Source organism: Petromyzon marinus, chromosome 65, assembly GCF_048934315.1.
Source record: "Petromyzon marinus isolate PM22_M1 ecotype Great Lakes invasive population chromosome 65, UKy_Petmar_22M1.pri1.0, whole genome shotgun sequence".
NCBI lineage: Eukaryota > Metazoa > Chordata > Hyperoartia > Petromyzontiformes > Petromyzontidae > Petromyzon > Petromyzon marinus.
This window is the reverse complement of record NC_133731.1, coordinates 4,951,255-4,974,537: the sequence shown is the minus strand read 5'-3', so window position 1 is coordinate 4,974,537 and position 23,283 is coordinate 4,951,255. Positions and strand designations below refer to the sequence as shown.

The 23,283-nt window shown below is 57.3% G+C and overlaps 1 protein-coding gene across 3 annotated transcripts in view; it reads right to left on the bottom strand.

Annotated features, from left to right (window-relative positions):
- GNPTAB (N-acetylglucosamine-1-phosphate transferase subunits alpha and beta) overlaps positions 1–23,283 on the bottom strand; it is a 41,509-nt gene that overhangs the window by 4,755 nt on the left and 13,471 nt on the right. For 2 of the 3 annotated variants that reach the window (XM_076054274.1, XM_076054273.1), the window contains 13 exons: positions 20,089–20,268; positions 18,948–19,118; positions 17,847–17,970; positions 17,193–17,417; positions 15,954–16,460; positions 14,949–15,083; positions 11,321–12,771; positions 8,933–9,144; positions 5,493–5,712; positions 4,497–4,610; positions 2,978–3,063; positions 1,637–1,735; positions 493–660 (listed from right to left, as the gene is read on the bottom strand). In XM_076054274.1, coding sequence (XP_075910389.1) covers positions 493–660; positions 1,637–1,735; positions 2,978–3,063; positions 4,497–4,610; positions 5,493–5,712; positions 8,933–9,144; positions 11,321–12,771; positions 14,949–15,083; positions 15,954–16,460; positions 17,193–17,417; positions 17,847–17,970; positions 18,948–19,118; positions 20,089–20,268 — 3,692 coding nt within the window. The remainder of the gene's footprint in view (positions 1–492; positions 661–1,636; positions 1,736–2,977; positions 3,064–4,496; positions 4,611–5,492; positions 5,713–8,932; positions 9,145–11,320; positions 12,772–14,948; positions 15,084–15,953; positions 16,461–17,192; positions 17,418–17,846; positions 17,971–18,947; positions 19,119–20,088; positions 20,269–23,283) is intronic. The other variant, XM_076054275.1, reaches the window with a different exon arrangement.

The window sequence follows — 23,283 nt, the reverse complement described above, 5'->3', positions numbered from 1 at the left end:
GAGCGAGATAAAGAGAGATCAAGAGAGTGAGAGAGAGATAGAAAGAGCGAGAGAGTGAGGGAGAGCAAGAGAAAGCGAGAGAGTGAGAGAGAGAGAAAGAGAGTGAGAGATTGAATGAGCGAGAGAGCATGAGAGAGCATGAGAGAGAGCGAGAGAGAGAGTGAGAGAGAGTGAGAGAAAGAGAGTTAGAGAGAGAGAGTGATAGAAAGAGAGAGAGAGCATGAGAGAGAGAGAGTGAGAGAAAGTGAGAGAGAGAGAGAGAGTGAGAGAGAGAGTGAGGGAGAGAGAGCGAGAGAGAGTGAGAGAAACAGAGAGAACAAATGAGAGAGAGTGAGAGTGAGAGAGCATGAGAGAGAGAGAGAGAGTGAGAGAAACAGAGAGAACAAATGAGAGAGAGTGAGAGTGAGAGAGCATGAGAGAGAGAGAGTGAGTGAGAGAGAGAGAGCATGAGAGAGAGAGCATGAGTGAGAGTGAGTGAGGGAGAGAGCGCACCAGGCGAGGAGCTCGGGCACGTGCAGGAAGCGGTTGCGGAACTCCCGCGGCAGCTCGAACTGGGAGGGCGCGGGGAAGAGCGACTCGTAGAAGTCTCGCAGCACCGCCTTGACCGTGGCGGCGTCACGGTGCGAGTGGTCGATGTTGTCGTTGAGGCAGATGAACTTCCTGTGACGGGACGGCGGCGAGAGGGGGGGAGTGAGAGAGTGAGTGAGAGGGTGGGCGTGGGTGAGTAAGTCGCCGAGTGAGACAGTGAGTGAGTGAGTGAGCGAGTGAGCGAGGGACTGTGGGTGAGTGAGCGAGTGAGTGTGGGACTGGGTGGATGAGTGAGCGAGGGACCGGGGGTGAGGTGAGTGAGCGACTGAGTGAGTGAGCGACCGAGTGAGCGAGGGACTGGGGGTGAGGTGAGTGGATGAGCGACCGAGTGAGTGAGCAATCGAGTGAGTGAGTGAGTGAGCGAGGGACTGGGGGTGAGGTGAGTGGATGAGCGACCGAGTGAGTGAGCAATCGAGTGAGTGAGTGAGTGAGCGAGGGACTGGGGGTGAGGTGAGTGGATGAGCGACCGAGTGAGTGAGCGACCGAATGAGTGAGCGACCGAGTGAGTGAGCGACTGAGTGAGTGAGCGACCGAGTGAGTGAGCGACTGAGTGAGTGAGCGACCGAGTGAGTGAGCGACTGAGTGAGTTAGCGACCGAGTGGGTGAGCGACCGAGTGAGTGCGCGACTGAGTGAGTGAGTGAGGGACTGGGGGTGAGGTGAGTGGGTGGGCGACCGAGTGAGTGAGCGACTGAGTGAGTTAGCGACCGAGTGGGTGAGCGACTGAGTGAGTGAGTGAGGGACTGGGGGTGAGGTGAGTGGGTGGGCGACCGAGTGAGTGAGCGACTGAGTGAGTTAGCGACCGAGTGGGTGAGCGACCGAGTGAGTGAGCGACTGAGTGAGTGAGCGACCGAGTGAGTGAGTGAGTGAGCGAGGGACTGGGGATGAGGTGAGTGAGTGAGCGACCGAGTGAGTGAGCGAACGAGTGAGCGAACGAGTGAGTGAGTGACTGAGTGAGTGAGTGAGCGAACGAGTGAGCGAACGAGTGAGTGAGTGAGTGACTGAGTGAGTGACTGAGTGAGTGAGTGACTGAGTGAGTGAGTAAGCGACCGGGGGTTCTTGCGAATGTCGTCAAGCTGGCCGACTACGTGCGAGACGTTTGTCCGGATCATCTTGAAAGCGATGTCCTCTTCTCCCATCACCTCGAACCTCCATGCGACACCGTACACGACACCATTGCACATCACATATTACACATGATATCACATACCACACATGATATCACATACACACACGATATCACATACCACACACGACATTGCATACCACACACGACATCACACACCACACACAACAACAACCGCCATTCGCCACTAAGTGGCGGTGACGTCACCACGACGCTTGTGCCAGGCTATGTGCACCTTGAGGCCACGTGGAGTGTCGAACGCCCGCTGGCAGGAGGTCACGGGGCAGACCCAGGTGCCATGGGTCGACTGACTGAGACGAGTGGCTGATGCACCACCTGTGCCCCCTACTGTGCCAACCTGCTGTGCTTTAGCCACCCAGCGCTCCGCTCGTTGTTGTGAGCGTCGCTCCTTCGCCCTCCGTTGTTGTCGGAGGGCGACTGCCTCCAACTGCCCAGTAGCGTCCTTCACGAGCCTCCTCCACAGAGGCCGATCTTGACACCGCTGGTACCAGTCATCGGCAAGTCCACTCAGCTCCACGTCCTCCTGTACCACATCACTCCATCTCTTCTCTAGCCCATAACCCGCGCCCGCTTAGCCCCCTCGATCCGGCCGAACAAAAGCTGTTTTGGCATGCGGTGGCTGGGCATACGGGCTACATGACCCAGCCATCGCAGCCTTGCCTGCCGGAGGAGCTCACCGATGGGACCTTGCCCAGATCTTTCAAGGATTTGTGAGCTCCTCACACAATCCAGTCTGGTTAAACCCAGGATGGATCGTAGGCAGGCCAGCCTAAATGTTTCTAACCGGCAAAGATGTTCCAATAGGGGGGTCCACGACATCACACACCACATCACACATCACACACATTGCATATTATACACATCACACTTGCCATCACACACGTCACATTATGCATTAACATCACATCGCACTGAAAGGCATCACACGATACATCATGTAAACATGACATGTACACATTACGCAACTGCTGCTGCTGCCACTGATGCTGATGACGAAGACGCTGATGATACTAATCATGCCGTTACAGCTCCTGATGCTGACGACGATGACGATGACGATGTGTATAAAACTAAAGATGGTGATGATGATGACGATGATGCACATGTTGCTACTACTACTGATGATGATGCAGACGCTGATGGTACTCATAATGCCGCTACTGCTCGTGATGCTGCTGACGACGACGATGATGATCGTGACACTAACGGCAACGGCGGCTTTGTGTTGCAGGCACGGCTCGTACTTGTACTTGTTCCTGTCCTTGAATCCGTTCCTGATGAGCTTCACAAGCGGCTCGCAGTTCTTCACCAGCGCGAGCGTCACCGGAGGCTGGGGCCAGGGAAAAAAGTTATAAAAGTTACGAACGTTACACACGTTACACACGTTACGCACGTCACACACGTTACACACGTTACACACGTTACCAACGTTACACACGTTACACACGATACACACGTTACACACGTTACACACGTTACACACGTTACGCACGTTACGCACGTTACACACGATACACACGTTACGCACGTTACGCACGTTACACACGTTACACACGTTACACACGTCACACACGTTACGCACGATACACACGTTACACACGATACACACGTTACACACGTCACTCACGTCACACACAATACACACGTTACACACGATACACACGTTACACACGTCACACACGTCACACACGATACACACGTTACACACGTCACACACGTCACACACGTTACACACGATACACACGTTACACACGTTACACACGTTACACACGATACACACGTTACACACGATACACACGTTACACACGTCACACACGATACGCACGTTACACACGTTACACACGTCACACACGTCACACACGATACACACGTTACACACGATACACACGTTACACACGTTACACACGTTACACACGATACACACGTTACACACGATACACACGTTACACACGTCACACACGATACGCACGTTACACACGTTACACACGTCACACACGATACACACGTTACACACGATACACACGTTACACACGTCACACACGTCACACACGTCACACACGTCACACACGTCACACACGATACACACGTTACACACGTTACACACGTTACACACGATACACACGTTACACACGTCACACACGATACGCACGATACGCACGTTACACACGTTACACACGTTACACACGTCACACACGTCACGCACGTTACGCACGATACGCACGTTACAAACGTTACGCACGTTACGCACGTTACACACGTTACACACGTTACAAACGTTACACACGTTACACACGTTACGCACGTTACGCACGATACACACGTTACACACGTTGCACACGTTACACACGATACACACGTTACACACGTCACACACGTCGCACACGTTACACACGATACACACGTTACACACGTCACACACGATACACACGTTACACACGTCACACACGTTCTGGCTCGCCGTGCTGTTGGGGCGCGACGGTGTGCCACACACCGCACGCCACGTGTCACACCGCCACACGCCGCGTCACACCACCGCCACACGCCGCGTCACACCACCGCCACACACACCGCGTCACACCACCGCCACACGCCACGTCACACCGCCGCCACACACCGCGTCACACTGCCACACGCCGCGTCACACCACCGCCACACACGCCGCGCCACACCACCAAACGAGCACGCCGTGCGCGGTGGGCGTGGCGTCTGGAGTTGCGTCACACCACACCACACCACGCGCGGTGCGGCGTTAGCGCGTCTCACCATGTCGGCGGTGTAGTAGACCTCGGGCGTGGGCTGGGGCGGTCGCAGGGCGGTGACGTTGGAGGGCAGCGAGCGGGAGCAGTTGATGAGCGTCTGCTCCATGTTGGTCAGGTCCTGGAGGCCGCACGGAGACACCCCCGGGCACGCGGGGGGAGCGGGGGGAACGGGTGGGGGGGGGAGGGCCCAGCAGAAACCAATATTGGCCTTCGCTACCCAACAGACGTACAACAGCATCGACAGCAACAATGACAACAGCAGCAACAGCAAAAACAACAATGACAACAGCAACAATGACAACAGCAGCAACAGCAACAGCAGTGACAACTTGCAGTAAGACCGTGCCCACTGCGTTACAAGACATCTCAAGAGTGCAGGGTGGTCGCTACACGGTTGACGACGATGGCTGTGGGACGGTGACGACGATGATGGAAATGACGACGGTGGTACGGTCACGATGATGATGATGGCAATGACGACGGAGGTACGGTGATGGCGATGGCGGTACGGTGACGGTGACGGCGATGATGGCGATGACGACGGTGGTACGGTGACGATGATGATGGCGATGACGACGGTGGTACGGTGACGATGATGATGATGGCGATGACGACGGTGGTACGGTGACGATGATGATGATGGCGATGACGACGGTGGTACGGTCACGATGATGATGGCGATGACGACGGTGGTATGGTGATGGCGACGGTGGTACGGTGACGACGATTATGGCGACGACGGTGGTACGGTGACGGCTGTGGTACGGCGACGATGATGACGGCGATGACGACGGTGGTACGGTGACGGCGACGACGGTGGTACGGTGACGGCTGTGGTACGGCGACGACGATGACGGCGATGACGACGGTGGTACGGTGACGACGATTATGGCGACGACGGTGGTACGGTGACGGCGACGACGGCGGTACGGTGACGGCTGTGGTACGGCGACGACGACGCCGGCGGTGTCACACCGCCACCGCCGCCGCCGCCACGTGCCTGCAGGCTGAGCGGCAGGGCGTGCACGCGCGTGGCGAGGGTCCGCAGCTCGCGGTCGGAGAGCACGCCCGAGGCGTCGGTGTCGAGCTCTGTGAAGGCGTGTGCCACGCCGAGCTCCTCGCGAGCCCCCATCACGAAGTAGAAGTAGGAGAAGGCGAACTGCATGTCCTCCGGGTGGCGGATGCCGTGCGACGACGTCGCCTCGAACTCGCGCGGGAAGCTTCGGTGTGCGTGCGCCGGTGGGTGGGTGGGGTGTGTGTGGGTGTGGGTGGGTAGTGGGTGGGTGTGGGTGTGTAGTGGGTGGGTGTGGGTGTGGGTTGGGTGTGGGTGGGTTGGGTGTGTGTGTGGGTGTGGGTGGGGTGTGGGTGTGGGTGTGTGTGGGTGGGTGTGGGTGTGTGTGGGTGTGGGTGGGTAGTGGGTGGGTGTGGGTGGGTGTGGGTGTGTGTGGGTTGGGTGTGGGTGGGTGTGGGTGGGTGTGTGTGTGGGTGTGGGTGGGGTGTGGGTGTGGGTGTGTGTGGGTGGGTGTGGGGTGTGTGTGGGTGTGGGTGGGTGTGGGTGGGTGTGGGTGGGTGTGGGTGTGGGTTGGGTGTGGGTGGGTTGGGTGGGTGTGGGTGTGTGTGGGTTGGGTGGGTGTGGGTGTGTGTGTGGGTGTGGGTGGGTGTGGGTGGGTAGTGGGTGTGTGGGTGTGGGTGTGGGTGGGTGTGGGTGGGTGGGGTGTGTGTGTGGGTGTGGGTGTGGGTGGGTAGTGGGTGGGTGTGGGTGTAGGTGTGGGTGGGTAGTGGGTGGGTTGGGTGGGTGTGGGTGGGTGTGGGTGTGTGTGTGGGTGGGTGTGGGTGGGGTGTGGGTGTGGGTGGGGTGTGTGTGGGTGGGTGTGGGTGGGTGTGGGTGTGTGTGGGTGGGTGTGGGTGTGTGGGTGGGTGGGTGTGGGTGTGTGTGTGGGTGGGGTGTGTGTGTGGGTGGGGTGTGTGTGGGTGGGTGTGGGTGGGTGTGGGTTGGGTGGGTGTGGGTGGGGTGTGTGGGTGGGGTGTGTGTGTGTGGCGGGAGATGGAGGGGGGGAGGGAGGAGAGAGAGAGGAAAGAGAGGGAGAGGGATGAGAGAGAGGGAGGAAGGGGAGGGAGGGAGGAAGGGGAGGGAGGGAGGGAGGAGAGGGAGGAGAGGGAGGGAGGGAGGAATCAGAATGAAAATAACACCAGCGCCATCGTTTCCACAGCGGACACTTCAACCATCAGAATGACAATGTGTCCTGGAGGAATGCAGTAGTAGGGAGGAGTGAGATGAGAGGGAGGGAGGGAGGAAGGAGAGGGAGAGAGGGCTTAGAGCGTATTCTCACGACGGAGTAAAACATTGCGCAATCGTGAACCGTCAAATCTCACGCGTGCGACCCAATTGGCTGGGGATTTGGGGGAATGAAGAGATGGAGGAAGGAGATGGGAGGGAGGTAAAGAAGAGAGGGAGGAGCGGGAGGGAGGCAAGGAGGAGTAACTGGCATCAGCATCAGGCAGCATCAACAGGGGGACTTCTCCACACATCTGGCTGTCCGCCTGATGAAGCTGGTTGTGATTACTGGCGAAACGTCGTTACTCAGATTGTAATTGTTGTTAGCTTGGCTCTCCAACACACAACCGGTGGTGCTGTACTAGTAAACTACACTATACACTACACTATTATACACTACACTATACACTACTATACACTAAACTACACTATACACTACTATACACTACACTATACACTACACTATACACTACACTGCTATACACTACATTATACACTACTATACACTACACTATACACTACACTATACACTACACTATATACTACTATACACTACTACACACTACACTATACACTACACTATAATACACTACACTGTACACTACTATACACTACACTATACACTACTATACACTACACTATACACTACACTTATACACTACTATACACTACACTGTACACTACACTTATACACTACACTTATACACTGCACTACACTATACACTACACTATACACTACTATATACTACACTACACACTACACTACACTATACACTACTATACACTACACTATACACTACACTGTACACTACTATACACTACACACTACTATACACTACTATACACTACACTATGCACTACACTATACACTACACTATACACTACACTTATACACTGCACTACACTATACACTACACTATATACACTGCACTATATACACTACACTATACACTACACTATATACTACTATACACTACACTATATACTACTATACACTACACTATATACACTACACTACACACTAATGCTGTACTAGTGACGAATTGGCCACGTTACGTTTACGTGACAACCCTTACTAGTCGGCTGTGTCGGGTGGTGGCGGGTTTTAACGACGCAACATTTATACATTTTCGTGATTTAACCTCCCCAAAAAACACCCCTACTCTGGATCACCATCCCCGCCACGGGGCTTGCGAGCTAGGAAGCCTCACAATCTCCCGGCTCAGTGGGCCAGTACTTAGCCCCTCCATGGGAAGTCTGGAGGCGTGGGTTTGTGCTGGGAGAAGGGTGGTTATTTTTTTTTATTGTCACCATGGAAGGGGCCGTCCATAAATCACGTCACGTGATTTGGGACGATTTTTGACTCTCCCCCCCCCCCCCCCACATCGTCACACGGTGTCACAAAAAGTCAGACCCCCCCCCTCAAATATGACGTCACAAAGCTCTGCCCCCCACCCACCCCCCCAAAAAAAATATATATAAAACATGCTTCAAATCGCTTTAAACGATTGTCATTGTAGCGCGTATTTAATGTGGCGCTGCGCTCTGATGTTGTAGGTAGAAAACATTCATCAAAAAGTCTATTTGATTAAGTACAACGCGTTGTCTGTATTTATTTAAAGTTGCGCATTTTTATGTGACGTCACATTTCTCAAACCCCCCCCCCCCCTCGTCACACATCGTCACAAATGTCTGACCCCCCCCCCTCTCCCCCCCTAAATACGGAGGGGGAAAAAAAATCCATGGCACCACGGGCAGAGAGAGAGAGAGAGAGACACGCAGACTTCAAATATACAGCAGCAGGCGTCAGGGTCTGCATCAAACCCACGACCTCCTGTGTACCAGGCGAGGTAGTTAACATCTCCTAGCCACCGTGTTGATGATGATGATGAGAGACGCAAACTCCAAATATACAGCAGCAGCAGGCGTCAGGGTCTGGATTGAACCCACGACCTCCTGCACACCAGGCGAGGTAGTCAACATCTCATAGCCACCGTGTTGATGATGATGATGATGAGAGACGTGAACCTCAAATATACAGCAGCAGCAGCAGGCGTCAGGGTCTGGATTGAACCCACGACCTCCTGCACACCAGGCGAGGTAGTCAACGTCTCCTAGCCACCGTGAACCCCCCCCACTGACTGGGGTTGAAGTTGGCAACTCACGTGCTCTGCAGGGCGTCCATGACCTGGCGGTCCACCATGTGGGGCATGTGCGCCGGCACTTTGCGCGTGGCGATGCCGAACTGGCGGTTCAGCAGCTTGTTGACGAAGCGCAGGGAGTCGCCAAACGTGTCCAGGAGGTGGCGGCCGCCGGCGGCACCGCCGGCACGGCCGTGGCCGCGGTACGCCTCGGCCGACGCCAGACGTCGCTCCTCCTGGGGGGGGGTAGGGGTGGGGGGGGGAGCCGCCGGGCCGGGTGATGATGAGAGCCGTAAAGTCGTCCAGCGTGGTGAAGGCGCTCGAGCCAAGCGGGACGCCCCCACCCCCCCCCACCGCTGCCTCTCATGCCCAACCCCACCACCACCCCTCATCCATCCTGCTCCCCCACCCCACCACGGTGCCCCCCCCCACCCAAGCTCACCCTGCCCACCCCCGACCCCCCCCACGCCACCCCACAACCCCCTTACCCATCCAGCCTACCCCCACCCCTACCCCTACCCCCCCCCACAACCAGCCCCCCCCCCTCTGCCCAACCCCACCACACCACCACCCCACCTGCACTACATTTTACTTTGTGGTCGTTTTTCTTACGAGAAAAAAAAGCAAACGCATTTCCCGTTCCCGTAAAATACGTCGCCGCCCGTTGGAGCGCGGCAATGTCGAACGTGGGCGAAAGAGACAAAGATCCCCCGCACGGCCTCCAACAGACCGTAGGGGCAAGTGCTGTTAGCGAGTAGCACCGCTTACGAAGGCCGGCACGGTGGCAAACGAGGAAGGGTGGGGTGCCCAGCAACCTCGGCCCGGGCCGCCTTTGTCTCTCCAACGGGGTTGCTTGCACGCCGCACCAGCTACTCATTTGACCCGGGAATCGAACCCGGGGTCACTGGGTTTCGTAGCGCAGTGCGCTAACCGCTACGCTACGGCTCCGCTACACGTACAACAACAGCAGCAGCAGCAGCCGCAGCCGCCGTTCGCCTACTGAGCGGCGGCGGCGACGACGTCCCCAAGGCGCTCGTGCCAAAGCCGGCTTTGCTCCTTGAGGCCGTCGCGTGAGGTGTCATCGCCGGCAGGAGGTCGCGGGGTTAGACCCAGCCAGTGCCACGGTTTGACCGACCGATATGACTCTGGCAGCAGTGCCGGATGAAGCTAGTTGCGGGGCCTGTAGCATGATGTTATTAAGGGGCCTCTAAATAAAAAAAAAAAAACACCTAAATATTAAAACAACATTTTTTTCTACTTGCATAGTCAAGTAATTGTAATTTTTTCATTTGCTAAACAGCCAAGATAATACGACAAATCGCTAACCTTAAACACCCGGTCGTTCGTAAAGAAGGCGGTATAGTACTATAGTGATAGAGCAAGTGCAGAATCACTGAAGCGGAATTGATCGCTTGAAAGCGTTTAGCGCGGGTCCCTTGAAAGTGCGGTGACCCGCAGCATATGTAGCTACTACATGTGTATAGCTAATACACGTGTAGTAGCTATACACATGTAGTAGTAGCTACTACATGTGTAGTAGCTACTACTACACGTGTAGTAGCTACTACATATGTAGTAGTAGCTACTACTACATATGTAGTAGTAGCTACTACACGTGTAGCGCTACTACATGTGTATAGCTACTACACGTGTAGTAGCTATACACATGTAGTAGTAGCTACTACACACGGTAGTAGCTACTACGCACGGCAAGTTGGCGCGTCTGCCGCCAGACGGTGCCGGATTATCGTAGTAGCAAAAGTAGCTACATGTGTAGTAGCCACTACTACACGTGTAGTAGCTATACACATGTAGTAGCTACTACTACATGTGTATAGCTACTACTACATATGTAGTAGTAGCCACTACACGTGTAACTACTACATGTGTATAGCTACTACACGTGTAGTAGCTATACACATGTAGTAGCTACTACTACATGTGTATAGCTACTACTACATATGTAGTAGTAGCCACTACACGTGTAACTACTACATGTGTATAGCTACTACACGTGTAGTAGCTATACACATGTAGTAGCTACTACTACATGTGTATAGCTACTACTACATATGTAGTAGTAGCCACTACACGTGTAACTACTACATGTGTATAGCTACTACACGTGTAGTAGCTATACACATGTAGTAGTAGCTATACACATGTAGTAGTAGCTACTACATGTGTAGTAGCTACTACTACATATGTAGTAGTAGCTACTACACGTGTAACTACTACATGTGTATAGCTACTACACGTGTAGTAGTGGCTACTACACATGTAGCTACTTTTGCTACTACGATAATCCGGCACCGTCTGGCGGCAGACGCGCCAACTGGCCGTGCCCCGACTCCGCCACTACCGTGCCAACTCACTGCGTCTCAGCCGCCCCCCGGTGCTCCGTCAACTCACCTCCTGGATGTCTCTGAAGTAGCCGCGCTTTTCCCAAGGGAGGAATCCGGGGTAGTTCCACTTTGCCTCCGCGTCCCCGTCCCAGAGCCTTGCCCCTCTCCCCACCTCGTTCCCAAACTCAGCCTCATTCCCCATTCGCAACCTGACGTTCCCATCACCGTTCAAATTCCCGTTCCAGCTCAGCGGTCTTCTTAAGTGAAGGCCTTTATGTGCAGCCGCAGCAGCAGCAGCATCAGGAGCAGCATCAGCAGCAGCAGCAGCATCAGCAGCAGCAGCATCAGCAGCATCAGCAGCATCAGCAGCACCAGCATCAGCAGCAGCATCAGCATTTTTAATAGCAGGTGCAGCAGCAGCATCATCATCATCAGCAACACCACCACCGTTATCAGCTGCGCCGTCGTCATCAACACCATCAGCAGCGGCGCCAGCGGCAGCACCGTCATCAGCGCCGCCATCGTCATCGTCGTCGTCCTCGTCATCGTCAGCACCTCCGTTGTAAGCGGCGCCGTCATCAACGCCATCATCGGCGTTGTCGCCGGCAGCAGCAGCAGCGGCGGCGGCGGCGGCGGCGTCTTCATCATCGTCGTCGCCAGCAGCAGCCCCAGCGTCACCGCGACCATCTAATCCCCCTCCTCCTCCTCCTTCTGCTCCCTCTCCTCCTCCTTCTCTTTCTTCTCCCCCTGCTCCTCCTGCTCCTACTTCTACGCCTCCTGCTGCTCCCCTTCCCCCTCCACCGCCTCCTCCTTCTCCTCCCCCTGCTCCTTCTCCACCTCCCTCCCTTTTTTCTATTCCAGCTGCTCCTCCAACGTTTTCTCCACCTGCTCCTCTTCCTCCTGCTCCTCCAACGTCTTCTCCAGCTGCTCCTCTTCCTCCTGCTCCTCCAACGTCTTCTCCAGCTGCTCCTCCACCTGCTCCTCCTCCTCCAGCTGCTCCCCTTGCTCCTGCTCCTCCAACGTCTTCTCCAGCTGCTCCTCCACCTGCTTCAGCTGCTCCTCTTTCTCCTCCCCCTCCTCCTCTTGCTCTTCCACCTGCTCCTCCTCCAACGTCTTCTCCACCTGCTCCTCTTTCTCCTCCATCTGCTCCTCTTCCTCCTCCACCTGCTCCTCTTTCTCCTCCCCCTCCTCTTTCTGCTCCACGTGCTCCTCCTCCTCCAGCTGCTCTTCTTTCTCCTCCTCCTCTTTCTACTCCTCCTCCTCCTTCTCCTCCAGCTGCTTCTTTTCCTTTTACCGCTATTCTTCCGCCTCCTCCTCCTCCTCCTCCTCTACTCCCTCCTCCACCTCCTCCTCCTCCCACGGCCGGCAGCGACGATGACGATGGCGGCGGCAGTAGCTGCGAGCGACGGAGCCAGTATCCCTTCCAGGTGAGTTCCCCGGAGCGCGCCGCCTCCCACAGCCGCAGCAGCCGCAGCCGCACGTCCTCCGGCAGTGACGAAGACTCGTTACCCAGGAACGCTGGGGGTGGGCACGAAGGGGTGGGCAAGGGTGCAGAGGGGCAGGGAACCAGGTGGAGAGGGGGGCACAGCACGGCGAGAGCGTGGACGTGAGCGCGCGTACCGGCGGCGGTCTCGCTCGCTCAACGAGTCGGCGTGCGGAGCAGCAGCAGTACAAGTTGCAGCAGTAGTCGCAGTACAAGTAGCAGCAGTACAAGTAGCAGCAGTACAAGTAGCAGTAGCAGCAGTACAAGTAGCAGCAGCAGCAGCAGTACAGGAGGCAACAGTAGTCGCAGTACAAGTAGCAGCAGCAGCGGTACAAGTGGCAGTACAAGTAGCAGCAGCAGCAGTACAAGTATCAGTAGGAGCAGCAGTACAAGTAGCAGTAGCAGCAGTACAAGTAGCAGCAGCAGCAGTACAGGTGGCAACAGTAGTCGCAGTACAAGTAGCAGCAGCAGCAGTACAAGTGGCAGTACAAGTAGCAGTAGCAGCAGTACAAGTAGCAGCAGCAGCAGTACAGGTGGCAACAGTAGTCGCAGTACAAGTAGCAGCAGCAGCAGTACAAGTGGAAGTACAAGTAGCAGTAGGAGCGGCAGTACAAGTAGCAGCAGCAGTACAGGAGGCAGCAGTAGTCGCAGTACAAGTAGCAGCAGCAGCAGTACAAGTGGCAGTACAAGTAGCAGTAGCAGCAGCAGTACAAGTAGCAGCAGCAGTACAGGAGGCAGCAGTAGTCGCAGTAGAATTAGCAGCAGCAGTACAAGTGGCACTACAAGTAGCAGTAGCAGCAGCAGCAGTACAGGTGGCAGCAGTAGTCGCAGTACAAGTAGCAACAGCAGTACAAGTGGCAGTACAAGTAGCAGTAGGAGCAGCAGTACAAGTAGCAGCAGCAGTACAGGAGGCAGCAGTAGTCGCAGGACAAGTAGCAGCAGCAGCGGTACAAGTGGCAGTACAAGTAGCAGTAGCAGCAGTACAAGTAGCAGCAGCAGCAGTACAGGTGGCAGCAGTAGTAGCAGTACAAGTAGCAGCAGCAGCAGCAGTACAAGTAGCAGTACAAGTAGCAGTACAAGTAGCAGCAGCAGTACAAGTAGCAGCAGTAGTACAGGAGGCAGCAGTAGTCGCAGTACAAGTAGCAGCAGCACAAGTAGCAGTACAAGTAGCAGTACAAGTAGCAGTAGCAGCACAAGTAGCAGTAGGAGCAGCAGTACAAGTAGCAGCAGCATTAGCTTGCCACAGCTGATGCCACAGCCGATGCAACAGCTAATGCTATAGGTGATGCAACAGCCGATGCAACAGCTGATGCCATTGGTGATGCAACAGCTGATGCCACAGCTGATGCCACAGCCGATGCAACAGCTGATGCTATATGTGATGCAACAGCCGATGCAACACCTGATGCAACAGCTGATGCCATTGGTGATGCAACAGCCGATGCAACAGCTGATGCAACAGCTGATGCCATTGGTGATGCCATTGGTGATGCAACAGCCGATGCAACAGCTGATGCCACAGCTGATGCCATTGGTGATGCAACAGCCGATGCAACAGCTGATGCAACAGCTGATGCCATTGGTGATGCAACAGCCGACGCCACGGCCGATACCACGACCGATGCGACGGCTGATGCTGTGCAGGATGAAGGCCTCGCCAAGGGGTTCCCACCTCTCAGTAGCAGCAAGAAGGAAAAACGAATCGACGCGCCGTGACTCTGCTAGTGGGTGCGTGCCCGTGCGTGCGTCTGCGCGTGGTTTCCGTGCGTGCGAGTGCGTGTGTCCGTGCGTGGTATCCGTGTGTGGGTGTATCCGTGCGTGGTATCCGTGTGTGTGCATGTGCGCACACGTGTGTGTGTGTGGTATCCGTGTGCGCGTGGTATCCGTGTGTGTGTCCGTGTGTCCGTGTGTGGTATCCGTGTGTGCGTGTGTCCGTGCGTGTGCGTGCGTGTGTTTCCGTGTGTGGTATCTGCGTGTGTGCGTGTGTGTGCGTGTGTCCGTGCGTGCGAGTGCGTGTGTCCGTGTGTGTGCGTGTCCATGCGTGCGTTTCCGTGCGTGGTATCCGCGTGTGCGTGTGTGCGTGCGAGTGCGTGTGTCCGTGTGTCTGCGTGTCCGTGCGTGCGTTTCCGTGCGTGGTATCCGCGTGTGTGTGGTATCCGCGTGTGTGTGGTATCCGCGTGTGTGCGTGCGTGTGCGTGAAGGCGGTGATCACGGGAGGCGACGGGGAGTCGCAGGGCGGGCGGCACGGACGGCACGGGGTGGCGATCGATTCGCGGGGCCCTCGCGGCCTCCGGGACGTCCTCAAAGGGCGGCGCCGCGTCACGCGCAGGGGCCACGGGCGAGGAGGCTGTGCGGGCACACGCACGCGAACACGCGTGTGACACACGCACACACACGCACGCACACACACGCATGCGAACACGCGTGTGACACACGCACACGAGGGGACCGGTGGCCAGCACCGCCCCGGCGGCGGTGTTTACAACACACCGCACCGGGTACTCGTTTGAGCCCGAGTCGACCTAGGGGAGGAGGCCCGGGACGAGGTCAGATCATCGTCACTTGGTGTTGGTGGCAGTGAGCGGGAATCGAACTCGGTTCGACAGGTCGGTGGCGCAGCGCGCTAACTGCTACGCGTGCACGCACACACACACACACACGCACACACACGCACACACACACACGCGCACACACACACGCACACACACACACGCACACACACGCACACACACGCACACACACACACGCGCACACACACACGCACGCACACACGCACGCACGCACGCACACACACGCACACACACACACGCGCACACACACACACACGCACACACACACGCACACACGCACACACACGCACACACACACACGCACACACACACACACACGCACACACACGCACACACGCGCACACACACACGCACGCACACACGCACGCACGCACGCACACACACGCACACACACACACGCGCACACACACACACACACGCACACACACACACGCATACACACACGCACACACGCACACACGCACGCACGCACACACGCACGCACACACGCACACACACGCACACACGCACACACGCACGCACACACACACACACGCACGCACACACACACACACGCCGCGCGCGTACACAGACAAACACACGTACACACACTTGTACACACGCCACGCAGGCAAAACACAGTCCCCCACATTCCATGTCGCCCTCACCGTTCCCAGCACCGGCGGCACCGGCGGCGCCGGCGGCGGTGCCGGCGGCGGCACCGGCGCTGCTCCCATTGCCTCCTGCGGCGCCGTCGCCTCCCCCCTGCCCGGCTGGCCGCGGGTCCACGCCGAGCGAGAAGACCAGCGTGAATCGACCGCCGGCACCGCCGCCGGCACCGCCGCCGGCAGCGCCGCCGGCGGCAACGGTAGCCGCGGCGCCGCCGGCGGCCCACGGCTCGCACGTGAGGTTGAACCGCAGCGTGGTGGCGTTGGCGTCCGAGTGGAGCAGCAGGTGGAGCGTGCGCCACTTGTTGGCGACGGAGGCGTGGCGCACCGTCTCGCCGGGGGCGGCCGCGGCGCCGGCCCGCGGCGCCGGCGACGCGGAGAGCCACGCGTCGGCGACGCGCCGCGCCACGCGGGAGAAGGAGAGGACCGCGAGCGTCTCCCCGCGCGGCAACGAGTAGCGCGTCACGTTGGGCAGCAGCTCGACGCGGTGCAGCTTGTCCAAGTTGTCTCGTGGGCGAGCAAGGCGATCAGGCGGGGGGCGGACGAGGAGGACGGAGGAGGAGGAGGAGGAAGAGGATGGGGAGGGAGGGGAGAGGAGGTCGAGTTCATTATTGGGTTAAAAACGCAGCGACGGGAAGGCGGAGGGGCGCCCACAGTGGCTAGGAGATGTTAACTACCTCGCCTGGTACGCAGGAGGTCGTGGGTTTGATCCCGACTCTGACGCCTGCTACTGCTGCTGCTGTATATTTGGAGTTTGCGTCTCTCAACATCATCCCGGTGGCAAGGAGATGTTAACTACCTCGCCTGGTATGCAGGAGGTCGTGGGTTCGATCCCGACCCTGTGACGCCTGCAGCTGTACATGTAGAGTTTTCGTGTGTCTCTCTCTCTCCCCGTGGTCGCGTGGATTTTTCTCCGGGTACCTCCGGTTTCTCCCTCCACATTGGATGAGTGAGGGTGGGGTGGGGGTGGGGTGGGATGGATTAGGTGGGGTGGGGGTGGGGTCGGGTGGGTGGGGTGGGGTGGGGGTGGGTTAGTTGGGGTTGGGTTGAAGTTGGGTGGGGTTGAGTGGGTGGGGTGGGGTCGGGTGGGTGGGTTGGTTGGGTTGAAGTTGTGTGGGGTGTGGGTGGGGTTGGGTGAGTGGGGTTGGGGTTGGGTTGAAGTTGGGTGGCGTTGAGTGGGTGGGGTTGAGTGGGTGGGGTGGGTGGTGCGTAGCGAGGGGCGTGGCCGACGGCAGCTACCTTCCCCGCAGTCGCCGGCGTCGAAACCGCAGACCAGCACGTTGCACGCGTGGTCGCAGAACTTGTCGGCGAGCCACGAGTTCGCGCAGCCGGCGCTACAGTAGGCGGCGGGCGACAGCGGCGCGCCGCCCCAGCCGCCGCCCCCGTGCCAGCCGGCCCCGCCGCCAGCCCCGCCGGGGCCGCCCCCGGCGCCGCCGGGAGCGCGACCGCCGATGCCGCCGGTGCCTGCGCGGGGAAGACGAAGACGCGGAGGTCTCCCTGCGTGTCTCTCTCTCTCTCTCTCTCGCCGATGCCGATTCAGATCTCCTCCCCGCGACCGGTGTTGGTGCGGGTCGTGCCGGCGCAAGCCCTCGAAAACGCAGCGGCGCAGGGCTATGCAGCGGCAGGGGCGGTTAGCAGCAGTGGCAGCAGCATCCGTAGCAGCGGCAACAGCAGCGGTAGCGGCGGCAGCAGCAGCAGCATTGTCAGCAGCAGCAGCAGCAGCAGCACCGGTAGCCGGTAGCTTTCTAATAGCGGAAGGAAGAGCGTTCCAGACGGCCGCGGAAGCGCATCCGAAAGCGCCGCGCGATTCCGGCGGACCGTCTTTGTTCGACGGCTGAGCCAAAAGCCGCCGCCGCCGCCGCCGCCACCGCCGCCGCCGCCGCCGCTGCTGACCTTGGCAGTCGCCCCCGTCCCAGTCGCAGGCCGAGTTGTTGCAGGCCTTGTCGCAGTACCCGTCCCTCACCCACGACGGGGGGCAGCCGTCTGCACAGTTGGGCACGGGCCACGCCAGGTACACCTGCAAAGACAACAGATGCCCCCTTAACGGACTCATTGATTTTCAACTGCTTCCTCTGTTTAGCTTGTTGTCCTTTGCCCCGCACCTCCGATTAATTATCACGGTTCGATCCCGACCGTGACGCCCGAGTATGCGCGCGTCTCTCTCTCTCTCTCTCTCCCCGTGCTCGCGTGGATTTTTCCCCGGGTCCTCCGGTTTTTTCCCCCCTCCACATTTAGAATGAACGTCACGCGTTCATAGTATTTGGCCGTGATGAATTTCCACGTGACGACGACAGGCCACTTCGTTGGGCGAACACCTGTGGCGAGGTCGCTTCTGAAAAAGAGCTACATCTTACCTGTTGAAATAAGAAATAGATAGTTTAATAGTTTAGTTTTAGTTTAACAAGCCACTACATTTTGCGGACACTTGAATAGCAAACGCGCTGCAGGAGGACCCCATTCAAGTCTCGCACCGCTCAAGTAAGGCCGGCAGCTGATGCGCATCGTCAACACTGAAGCGCCGAGCCCGGATGTAGCGGCGCATATCAGAAACGTAACGGCAACTCGCGCGGGGTTTGCGAACGTGTGTGTGCGCGCATCATCATCACCGTGGTGATGATGATGATGATGAGAGACATGCAAATTCCAAATATATGTCATGGTCGGGACCGAAGCCACGACCTCCTGCGTACCAGGCGAGATAGGTAACATCTACCTAGCCACCGTGACGAGAGACGCAAACTCCAAATATACAGCAGCAGGCGTCAGGGTCGGGACCGAAGCCACGACCTCCTGCGTACCAGGCGAGGTAGTCAACATCTCGTCAACACGGCGCCGCCTTTGTCTTTGCTACGACCCACCGCGTGTAAGCGGTTAGCTTATAGTTTTAGTTTAAGAGAGGAGGGTGTGGTGTAGGAGGGGGGGATGCGTAGGGGGAGGGCGGAGGGAGAGGTGGTGGATGGGGGGGGGGGTGCAGAGGGGGGGGGGGGGCTCCACCTTCTGCCCCTTGGCGTGTGTGTAGAAGTCGTCCGGCCAGACGTCGCGTCCGAACATGACGTCGTCGTTGAGGTAGACAAAGTGACGCGACAGGCCCGGGATGCGGTGCAGGTGAGCCTCGATGGCGGGCGAGCTGAACGTGGGCAGGTGGCTCACGTTGGGGAAGATCTCCTGCCGGGAGAGGCGGCGGCGGCGGCGGTTGGTGGCGGTGGTGGCGGTTGGTGGTGGCGATGTCAGTGGTAGTGGTGGCGGTGGTGGTTGGTGGTGGTGGTTGGTGGTGGTAGCGGTGCCGGTGGTTGGCGGCGGTGGTGGCGATGATGGCGGTGGTGGTGGCGATGGCAGCGGTGGTGGTGGCAGTGGTGGCGATGGCCCACACACTCACTCACACACACATTACTCACACACTCACACATTCACTCACACACACACACACACTCGCACACTCGCACACTCGCCGACACCCTCACTCACACACACATTACTCTCACACTCACACACTCACACATTCACTCACACACACACACTCGCACACTTGCCGACACCCTCACTCACACAAACATTACTCACACACTCACATATTCACACTCACACACACTCACAAAAAGACAAAGATCCCCCGTATAGCCTTAACAGACTGTAGGGGCAAGTGCTGTTAGCGAGCACCTATGAAGGCCGGAACGGTACACGAGGGGGTGGGTGGCCAGCACCACGCCCGACCGCCTTTGTCTCCCTAGTGGCAATGTTTACACACCGCACCAGGTACTCATTTGAGGCTGAGTCGACCTAGGGGAGGCCCGGGACCGGTTCAGATAATCGTCACTGGTGTTGGCCGTGAGCGGGAATCGAACCCGGGTCGCCAGGTACATAGCGCAGCGCGCTAACCGCTACACTATCGCTCCCCACAACACACTCACACACACTCACACACACACACACACTCGCACACTCTCGCACACACACACACTTGCACACACTCACTCACACACACACTCGCACACTCACTCAACCACCCACCGACACCCTCACTCACACACACATTACTCACTCACTCACACACACACACACTCGCACACCCACTCGCCGACACCCACTCACCGACACCCTCACTCACACACACACACACACGTGGTGCTGCTCTCACGTGGTGCGTGACGAGGGTGACCCGCGGGTTGTCCAGGTTGAGCCAGGCGGGGATCTGCCCGCTCGTCACGATGAACACTCGGCGCACCCACGGCGCGTGGCGCTCCAGCGCCCGCAGCGAGTAGCGCAGCTCCTCGTTGTCCGCAAAGCGGCTCGACGACGCGTCTTCGTCCTTCCTCGTCTAGCCGCACGACGACCACGACCACGACGATGACCACGACGACGACGACGAGATGAGGCGTAGCAGGAGACACAAGGGGAAAGGAGGCGCCGCGGTGACGAGATGTTAACCGCCTCGCCTGGTACGCAGGAGGTCGTGGCTTCGATCCCGACCCTGACGTCTGCCTGCTGTACATTTGGAGTTTGCGTGTCTCTCATCATCATCGCCACGGTGGCTATGAGATGTTAACTACCTCGCCTGGTGTACAGGAGGTCGTGGGTTCGATCGCGACCCTGACGCCTGCCTGCTGTGCATTTGGAGTTTGCTGTCTCTCTCTCTCATCATCACCACGGTGGCCAGGAGATGTTAACTACCTCGCCTGGTACACAGGAGGTCGTGGCTTCGATCCCGACCCTGACGCCTGCCTGCTGTACATTTGGAGTTTGCGTGTCTCTCATCATCATCATCGCCACGGTGGCTAGGAGATGTTAACTACCTCGCCTGGTATGCAGGAGGTCATGGCTTCGATCCCGACCCTGACGCTTGCTGCTGTACATTTGGAGTTTGCGTGTATCTCTCTCTCTCATCATCATCACCACGGTGGCCAGGAGATGTTAACTCCCTCGCCTGGTATGCAGGAGGTCGTGGCTTCGATCCCGACCCTGAGTATGCGTGTTCTCTTTCTCTCTCTCCCCGTGTTCGTGTGGATTTCTCTCAGGTTTTTCCCTCCACTATAAATTTCCACGTGATGACGACAAGCCACTTTGTTGGGCTATCAATCGTGGTCAGGTCGCATCGGAAAAAAAAGGGCCGTCTTACCTGGTAAAATAAAAAATAGTTTAGTTTCAGATCCCCCAGACTCTCGGGCAAGCAGGGGCGGACCTAGGATTTTGACTTAGGGGGGGGGGCGGCTGACTTCAATATTCTGAGATATCTCAGTGTGTTTATGTTTTCCATTGGGAGCCACAAATGTATAAAACAAATTTAATTAGATTTGAACGCGGAGTTTATTCATAGGTCGGAGCCGCTGATGTGGCTAATAATAAGTTCGATAAGTTCGAAAGGCTGCCGCTCAAGCAGCCTGCAGGGCAGCACACAAGGTGGCAGCCTGCAGGGCAGCACAAGGTGGCATCCTGCAGGGCAGCACAAAAGGTGGCAGCCTGCAGGGGAGCCTGCAGGGCAGCACGAGGTGGCAGCCTGCAGGGCAGCACACGAGGTGGCAGCCTGCAGGGCAGCACAAGGTGGCAGCCTGCAGGGCAGCACACAAGGTGGCAGCCTGCAGGGCAGCACACAAGGTGGCAGCCTGCAGGGCAGCACACAAGGTGGCAGCCTGCAGGGCAGCACACGAGGTGGCAGCCTGCAGGGCAGCACACAAGGTGGCAGCCTGCAGCATTTTGCAGCAGCCGGATATCTGGTTATCCCGGTTACCGACTTTCCCAAAATTTCAGGGGGGGCTGAGCCCCCCCCCCTCCCAGCCCCCTACTGTGGCTCCGCCCCTGCGGGCAAGTACTGTTAGCTAGCACTCAAACGAGTACCTGGTGCGGTGTGTAGTAACCATCACCACTGGGGCGTGGTGCTGGCCACCCATCCCTGTCACGCGTCGTGCTGACCTTCACCGCAAGGCGCTACTCGTTAACTGCACTTGCCCCAGCAGTCCGTTAAGGCTATGGGGGGGATCTTTGCCTTTGTGCGTGCGTGTCAGTCGGTCAATCTCAGTCGGTCAATCTCAGCCGGTCAACCCATGGCACCTGCTGGGTCTGTCCCGTGACCTCCCTGGTAGCGGGCGAGCCTTCAACACTTCACGTGGCCTCAAGGTGCACGTGGCCTGGCACAGGCGCCGCGGTGACGTCACCGCCATGTCGTGGCGAATGGCGGCTGTTGTTGTTGTTGTTGTGTGTGCGTGTGTGTCTATGTGGGGAGCGATAGTGTAGCGGTTAGCGCGCTACGCTATGAACCCGGCGACACGGGTTCGATTCCCGCTCACGGCCAACACCAACAGTGACGATTATCTGAACCGGTCCCGGGCCTCCCCAAGGTCGACTCAGCCTCAAATGAGTACCTGGTGCGGTGTGTAAACATCGCCACTAGGGAGACAAAGGCGGTCGGGCGTGGTGCTGGCCACCCACCCCCTCCGTGTGCCGTGCCGGTCTTCATAGGTGCTACCCGCTAACAGCACTTGCCCCTACAGTCTGTTCAGGCTACACGGGGGATCTTTGTCTTTTTCTTTGTAATGTGTGTGTGTCGGTGTGTGTGTGTAGAGTGTGTGTGTAGAGTGTGTGTGTAGATGTGTGTGTGTAGTGTGTGTGTAAAGTGTGTGTGTAGTGTGTGTGTGTAGTGTGTGTGTGTAGGTGTGTGTGTGTGTGTGTAGTGTATGTGTGTAGGTGTGTGTGTGTAGATGTGTGTGTGGTGTGTGGTGTGTGTGTGTAGGTGTGTGTGTAGTGTGTGTAGTGTGTGTGTGTAGGTGTGTGTAGATGTGTGTATGGTGTGTGGTGTGTGTGTGTAGGTGTGTGTGTGTGTAGTGTGTGTAGTGTGTGTGTGTAGATGTGTGTGTGGTGTGTGTGTAGTGTGTGTAGTGTGTGTAGTGTGCGTGTAGTGTGTGTAGTGTGTGTGTGTAATGTGTGTAGTGTGTGTGTAGTGTGTGTAGTGTGTGTGTGTAGGTGTGTGTGTGGTATGTGTAGATGTGTGTAGTTTGTGTGTGTAGTGTGTGTGTGTAGGTGTGTGTAGATGTGTAGATGTGTGTGTGTGGTGTGTGGTGTGTGGTGTGTGTAGATGTGTGTGTAGGTGTGTGTGTGGTGTGTGTAGTGTGTGTGTGTGTGTAGGTGTGTGTGTGTCGATGTGTGTGTATATGTGTGTGTAGTGTGTGTGTAGTGTGTGTGTGTAGTGTGTGTGTGTAGCTGTGTGTGTGGTGTGTGTGTGTGGTGTGTGGAGTGTGTGTGTGGTGTGTGTAGTGTGTGTGTGGTGTGTGTAGTGTGTGTGTGGTGTGTGTAGTGTGTGTGTGGTGTGTGTGTGTAGGTGTGTGTGTGTGTAGTGTATGTG